General features: G+C 46.7%; 1 protein-coding gene across 1 annotated transcript; it reads right to left on the bottom strand.

Annotated features, from left to right (window-relative positions):
- Positions 1–297: 297 nt before the first annotated feature.
- Tmed6 (transmembrane p24 trafficking protein 6) lies at positions 298–4,678 on the bottom strand. Its single transcript, XM_052166555.1, has 4 exons — positions 4,426–4,678; positions 3,361–3,487; positions 2,252–2,400; positions 298–653 (listed from the first exon to the last, which is right to left on the bottom strand). The coding sequence occupies exons 1-4, from the start codon at positions 4,636–4,638 to the stop codon at positions 423–425; spliced, it is 720 nt and encodes a 239-aa protein (XP_052022515.1). The 5' UTR covers positions 4,639–4,678; the 3' UTR covers positions 298–422.
- Between the last annotated feature and the right edge of the window lie 3,139 nt (positions 4,679–7,817).

Genomic DNA, 7,817 nt, shown 5'->3' with positions numbered 1-7,817 from the left:
GTGCTCTTACTGAAGTCCATCCTCAGAACCCCCTTCCAGGGTTTTCTATCAACGTCTAAGTGCAGTCAGTGAAGGTTAGAGGACAGCTCTATCAAAATCAGTTCCTTAAGCTGAGGCTGGTGTTGCACACCTTGCCAGCAGTGAGGACGCAGAGGCAAGCGATCTCTTCAGTCTGAGGTAAGTTGGGTCTACCCAGAAAGTTCTAGGCTAGGCAAGGCCACTGAACCCTGAATCAAAAAAAAGGGACTTTTAACTTTCAGCACTTAATACATATTTTAGAATAATCAGCATCAGAACTGACTTTTTATTACTGCCATTTGCCTTTATTGATGAACACAAAACAAAGGGGATTTAAGTTGACTATTCCCCCCAATAACTTTCCAAAGCCTGTTTGATCAAAGCTTTGACAAACAGGCTGTGTGTTAGCATCTTGGCTTCTTTGTGTCAGTAGTTGAGACGGTGAAAAGACGTCTCAAGAAATAGAGCTGGAGGACCCCGGAAAGTACAATAGCAAGGGTCTGGGCCGCGGACCACCAGTTGACGTAGGTGTGGTTGGACTGCAGGAGGAAAAGGTCGGCCGCCTTCCTCATCCTTGCAGAGTTGTAGAAGCGCCACATGTGGAAGACATGGTTCTGCAGCTTTCGTGCGCTGTCCTGTGGGGAAGAAAGCCACTCTGCTGCTGTTTCGAGTCTCACCTGCCCTGATCTCGGTGACCTCTGTCACTCAGGATTCTGACGAACAGCTCCAGCAGTTGCTAATAAATGGCACTTTTAGAGTGGTTTCAAAGTTGGGAGGCAAGGGTGGGAGCTTGGGATGTACCCCATTGGTAAGAAGGATTGATTGCCCACCAAGACAACTATCATCAATACTTTAGGATGGATAGAAATTAGAATCTTCACAGCTGCCTAAAGGTCTTATCCACTATGGAAAACTGGCAGGTAGTTAATACAGAACTAAGCAGTTAAATCGTGCCCAGAAATTCCTTTTATAGGTACATGAAAAGCTTATTTGCAAATATTATCATCAGCACTGTGAAAGCTAAGAGGTAGAAACTCAAATGCAGTCAGCTGGTAAGTGGATAGTCACCAACAAAACTGCACGCATTCAGCACTAAGAAAGGACCAGCAAAATCCCAGCACTCTGGGAGGCAGAGGCAGGATTTCTGAGTTCGAGGCCAGCCTGGTCTACAGAGTGAGTTCCAGGACAGTCAGGGCAACACAGAGAAACCCTGTCTCGGAAAAACCAATGGTGGGGGGTGGGGGTGGGAAAGGACCAGCAAGAAGGGAAGAAGGGGCCAAGCACACTGTGTAAGTTAGGTGTGATACCTTGGGTCTATAATCTTAGCACTCAAGCTGAGGCAGGAGGATTGCTGCAAATTCAAGGCCAGTCTGAGCTACAGAGTGTGAGACCCTGTTTTAAAAAAAAAAAAATAAAGCCAGGTGGTGGTGGCATACACTTTTAATCCCAGCATTCAAGAGGCTGAGGCAGGCCGGGCGGTGGTGGCGCACGCCTGTAATCCCAGCACTCTGGGAGGCAGAGGCAGTCGGATTTCTGAGTTCAAGGCCAGCCTGGTCTACAGAGTGAGTTCCAGGACAGAGAACCCTGTCTCGAAAAAATCAAATCCAAAAAAAAAAAAAAAAAAAAAGAGGCAGGTGGATGGATCTCTGAAGTTTGAAGCCAGCCTGGTCTACAAAGCAAGTTCTAGGACAGCCATGGCTACACAGAAAAACTTTCAAAAGAAAAGAAGAAGAAGAATCAGACTGGACACAGTGGTGCATGCCTTTAATCTCAGCACTCAAGAGGAAAATAGGTAGATTTGTTAGTTCAAGGCCAGCCTGGTCTACATAATGAGTTCAAGCCAGCCAAGACTACATACATGGTAAGACCTTGTCCCAAACAAACAGAAGGCACGCTTTGTGAAAGCAGCAGCCGAATAGAGCCACATGCATGGTTCTGATTACAGAAAACCTACAGGAACAGTACAGCAGTGCCGCTAGGATTACGAGATTCTAGAGGGAATGGGAGCAGTGAGTTTCTTGCAGGGACACAAGATGGTTCTACTTTAAATACAAGTTTGTACTAGACATACAGTGGACTAGACAGGACTGGACCTGTTAGCCATCGTTGGTACCAGAGGAGCTCAGTGCCCCATAGTGATGAGCTGAAGGGTTCAGCTCTTTTTGCCTATTTGGTTTTTATTGTGAGTCCACCCTCGTTCAGGGGACACCCTGGAGAACGCCAGTCCCATTACCTCTATGGCATCCAGAGTATCGTTCAGCTGTTTTCTTTGACTCTGCTTGTGATCCGTCTCAGGCCCCTCATAGAAGACTCCAAAGTTGAGATACACTTGTATAGAACTGAAGCGACTGTGCTCATTTTTTAGACAAAGCTGATAGAAGCCTGTGGGAAATCCTAGATCTCATTACCAGGTCCTCAGTGCCCCGCCCTGTCTTACAGTTTCCCATACACAATAACTGTTCACTAGTTTTATTTTACTTTTTTAAGATTTATGTATGTATGTATGTATGTATGTGAGTATGTATGTATGTATGTGAGTAGAGGACATCAGACCCCATTACAGATGGTTGTGAGCCACCATGAGGTTGCTGGAATTTGAACTCAGGACCTCCGGAGGAGCAGTCAGTGCTCTTACCCACTGAGCCATCTCTCCAGCCCGTTTTATTTTTTAATTTGAGGCAGGGTCTCATGATGTAGCTAAGCCTGGCCTTGAACCCAGAATTCCCATGCCTTTGAAATTCGGGATGAGGGCCATGCACTACTACTTTTAGTTCGTTCCCTGGTTTTGAAATGCTGCTACAGCACCTGTTTATTTAGGAAGTAGCAGGCCCATTTTTGACACAAGCTGCACTGTTCTTACCAGCAACTAATTAAATATTACTCACAACTACATTTTGCTAAATGATAGCTCCTATATTAGACACACACACAAAAAAAATGTTTTTCTCTTCTAACACTAGTTCCTATTTTGTTTTTTGCTTTGTCTTGAGATCGGGTCTCATTATGTAGCTATGAAGACCAGTGTGGTGGTCGGAGTGAGATATGGCCCCGTGGGCTCGTATATTTAAATGCTTGGTTTCTAGTTGGGAGAAATGTTTTGGGAAGGGTTAGGAGGTGTGGCCGTGTTGGAGGAGGTGTGTCACTGCAGGTGGCAGGGTTTCTCTGAGTCCTGGCTGTCCTGGTCACTCTGTAGACCAGGCTGGCCGCAAACTGATGGAGAGCCGCCTGCCTCTGCCACCCAAGTGCTGGAATTAAACACTATTACCATCACTCCCCAACCCTTATTTCTCAATTTCATAAAAATTAATGACTATTATTATAGTTTTGGAGATGAATACGTACCTGTCTCTTGTGTTGCAAAGTTAATCTGGCCCCGTACTTCCTGGGAGGTGTCAATAAGGAAACCCTGTGGGGTATATGCCGCGGCAACAATGTGGCGGTCATGTGACATTCCCAGAGTGCGCTGAACCTTCCGTCACCATTAAAAAAGAGAGAGAGAGGCCCCTACTGCATCACTCAAACACCAGCAAGGTGGCAAGACTGATGCTGTGTCTCAAGTCTAAGGCCAGTGCCTGGGCTACACGAGAGAGACCCTGTCTCCCCTGAGAGGCCCCACAACCTAAAGAAAAACAACCCAAGTTACCTCTAACTTCAATATTAAGGTCCTTGGGTGGCATATGCCCCTTTGGGTGTACTTGCCCAAGCGATAGGCACCTTCCAAAAAGAAATACAATTGTCTGGTTGCATAGCCAAGCTTTGAGCTGGTTATTCTACAGGTTGCTAGGATTAACACAAGCAGGGGACCTGACATTGTTCCCACACCATTAACTGAAGTAATTAATTTCATTTGAGAGCTCTTGTGGGATTTCTTTCTATTACTTTTCTGACTGTCTATCTTTCAGACGCTCTCTGTGTCTGCCTCTGTCTCTATATCTCTGTCTCTGTGTCTCTGTCTCTCTCCTTTCTTCTTTGACAGGTTTCTCTGTGTAGCCCTGGCTGTCCGGGAACTCACTCTGTACATCAGGCTGGCCTTGAACTCAGAGATTCCCCTGTATCTGCCTCCTGAGTGCTGGGACTAAAGGTATGTGCCTCACAATTATGTGACTATTTTAGCAAGAGTTATCTTTCCTCATATCCGAGGAAAGGTGAAGGCTGCTTCTCCGGAAGGAGATGGTTTTGTCCATTGGACTGGAACACACGTCTGTAGCTTCCAGTTCTACACCAACCCATATGCTTTAGCTCCTGCTGCTGGGTACTCATCCAAGGCTCACCCAGAGTTGCTCTCTAACTGAAGGTCCATTTGACTCACAAGTGGCAGCCACAGCCTCACAGGGAACCAGACCTTGGCTTCATCAAAAGCCTGGCTCGCTTCATAAAAGGCATGGCCAGAGGCCTCCCTCCACGCACCTCGTAGCTGAAGTAGAGGTAACCCATCTGGTCAGCAAATTGCCAGAAACATTCTGTGTCTCCTGGATGGACCACGATGGCAAAGTCATTTCGATCAGCTCCACGGAAGAGTGGCTGGTCCTTGGAGCCCCGCAGGGGATCTGTCTCCTGGCTCTTAGCAGAAGCCACTAGGCTCAGAACCACCAGCTCAGCCGCAAGGAGCAAAGGAAACATACTGCTCTCTGTGTATTCTTCTGCAGGTGAGCCTCTCACAGTCCTGTGGGAAGTCAGACAAGCGTCCAGCTAATCATTAACCCCACAGGCCACACTCAGGACCAATCTCAGAGCCATTGTAGATATTCTGAAATACAGGTACTATGCGCTGCAATCCCCGCCACCCCACCGTGTTGACCCACAGAAGGATTTTGCTTTCATCTCAAGAAAGAAAACAGCTTGCCAGATCTAGATAATAGGAGTAAGAAAAGTACTTAACCCGAAGAGAGCTTTCCATCCCCCATCCTTGGAGTTGTTTTCTCAGTTCTCGCTTCCTGCAGATTAAATATGTGGCAAGCTCATTTACAGCCATTGTGTGTAGTGACAAAAGCAATGTCTAGGTGGCACTGACAGTCTATTCAACACCAGGGCAGCATCTGACCAGCACCTTTCCTGGCCTGGAGCAAAGCACAGAGCATATATGGATACCAAAGATACTTTTCTCACTCATGGGGTGCAGTGCAGGGTCTCCTATGCAGACCAGACTGTTCTTTAAATTTATTGCATGTAGGGGAGGGGATAGGGGGTTTTCGGTGGGGTAACGTGGAAAGGGGTTAACATTTGAAATGTAATAAAGCAAATAATTTAAAAAAAGTATGTATATTGGTGTTTTTGTCTGTATGAACATCTTCACACCAGAAGAGGGCATCGGATCTCATGGGACTACAATTATAGAGGGTTGTGAGCCAACATGTGGGTTCAATTCCTGACACCCAGGACCTCCAGAAAAGCAGCCAGTGCTCTAAACCACTGAGCCTCTCTCCAGGCTGGTGTTGAACTCAGAAATCTGCCTGCCTCTGAGTGCTGAGATCAAAGACGTTTGCCACTACACCCAGCTACATAAAAACGTTAATGTATAAAGAAGAGCTGGATACTTTTATGTCATAAGCTATACTCATCTGAGATGAGGGAGCTTCAGCTGAGAAAATGCCTCCATAAAATCAGGCTGCAGGCAAGCCTGTAGGGAATTTTCTTAGTGATTGATGGGAGAGGGCCCAGGCTGCTGGTCTTGGGTTCTGTAAGAAAACAGGCAGAGCAAGAAATTGGGGGAAGGCTCCTAAGCAGCCCTCCACCACAGCTTCTCATCGGTCCTTCCTGCAGTCTCCGTCCTGCTTGAGTTCCTGTCCTGGCTTCCTTCAAAGATGAGCTGCGGTGTGGAAGCATAAACCAAATAAACCCTTTTCTCCCCAAGGTGCTCTTGGTCATGGTGTTTAACACAGCGATGGAAACCCAGTAAGAGTGAGCGACGTGGCCCACCCCTCCTCCGAGTCTCTGCTGGGAAGCTCTGGGGTTCTCCAAACCCTCTGAAAGATGATGTTGTTTAAACCTTCCATCTCTTCTTTTACTTGTGACTTCTCTGGCACCCACAGGGAGGGAAAAGATATCCAAAATCCACTTTAAAACTATTATATAGCCAGGCGGTGGTGGCACACACCTGTAATCCCAGCACTCTAGGAGGCAGAGGCAGGCGGATTTCTGAGTCCAAGGCCAGCCTGGTCTACAGAGTGAGTTCCAGGACAGTCAGGGCTATACAGAGAAACCCTGTCTCGAAAAAACCAAAAAACCAACCAACCAAAAAACAAAAATAAAAACCAAACTATTATATATTCCAATACCGAACCTCCTCATCTCCTGCTCATGGATTCAGCACTGGCTGTGACAGGCACTGAAGCTCAAGAGTTTTACCAACATCTACTACATTAGTGTGAGGACACAGACCTGAGTGACTTGTGGTCCCATGGGAATAGTTGGCATAGCTGGAGTCCTCACATTCTAAGATTGTTTTTCAAGCAAACTGTAACTTTGTGTGTGTGTGTGTGCGCGCGCACACACACACACAGGTAAAATAGGATCTCACATTGTAGCCCAAGATGACTCAGCATTAGCCCAAGAGGCTAACATTTTTATTTCAGTTCAGGAAGTCTATGGTGGTTGCTGGTAGTATCAGACTTTTGATACTTGGTCTCCAGTTGGTGGTACTGTCTGGATAGGTTTATAAAGTATAGCCTTGCTGGAGGAACTATGTCGCTAGGGATGGGCCTCTCCTAGTTTCTCTGTGTATTTTAATTAAATTTTTTGGAACTGGAATTCATTCTATCCTGGAATTCACTATGTAGACCAGGCTAGCCTCTGTCTCTGCCTCCCAAGTGCTGGGATTAAGGACGTGCACCACTATGCCCTGCTCTTTCTGCTTTGTGCTTGTGGTTCAAGATGTGAACACTGAGCTTCTGGTTCAGATGCCAGGTCTGCTGCTTGCTGCAATACCTACCTTCCCGCCTTGATGGATTCCCTCCCCTCTGGAGCCATAAGTCCAAATAAACTCTTCTGTAAGTTGCTTGGGTTAAGCTGTTTTATAACAACAGAAATTGATAAAGTCTTTAAAGAACAGAGCTGGACAATGGTGGCACATACCTTATCTCAGCACTTGGGAAGCAAAAGCAAGTGGATTTCTGTCAGTTCCAGGTCAGCCTGGTCTACATGGTGAGATCCAAGACAGCAAGGGCTACACAAAGAAACCCTGTCTCAAAATAACAAAACAAAAAAAAAACAAAAAAAAACCCAAAAAAAACCAAGCCAAGCCAACCCAAAAAAACAAAAACAAGGAAGGACTATCGTTTTCCTCAGTTGGTACAGTATTGAAAAGTTGCCATGCTATAGCAAACAGAGTGTGTGTGAGAGAGAGAGAGAGAGAGAATTAAAACAAACCAACCCCCCCCCCCCAAGTCTGTAGATTTTTGTTTTTTTGTTTTTTTGTTTTTTTCCGAGACAGGGTTTCTCTGTGTAGACCTGGCTGTCCTGGAACTCACCTCACTCTGTAGACCAGGCTGGCCTCGAACTCAGAAATCCGCCTGCCTCTGCCTCCCAAGTGCTGGGACTACAGGCTTGCACCACCACGCCCGGCCTGTATATGCACCTTTAAACCAAGAATTTCTCAGCATTCCTCCCCCTGGCTCCAAGGACAGCGTCCATACCTGGGAGGCCCAGTCGCTCTTGGGAACCCAGGACTACCTCATTCCACAGAGAAACAGAGCCCCAGGCAGTCCCACCACCAACACCGTCCTAACGTCACTTGTTCCAAGCAGCATCCATTGTGTGACAGAAAGCAGAGTAGTTGCTCAGGAGCCCTGCACACACATTTC

This window comes from Apodemus sylvaticus, chromosome 21, assembly GCF_947179515.1.
Source record: "Apodemus sylvaticus chromosome 21, mApoSyl1.1, whole genome shotgun sequence".
NCBI classification, from domain to species: Eukaryota; Metazoa; Chordata; class Mammalia; order Rodentia; family Muridae; genus Apodemus; species Apodemus sylvaticus.
This window is presented reverse-complemented; position numbering and strand designations above follow the sequence as displayed.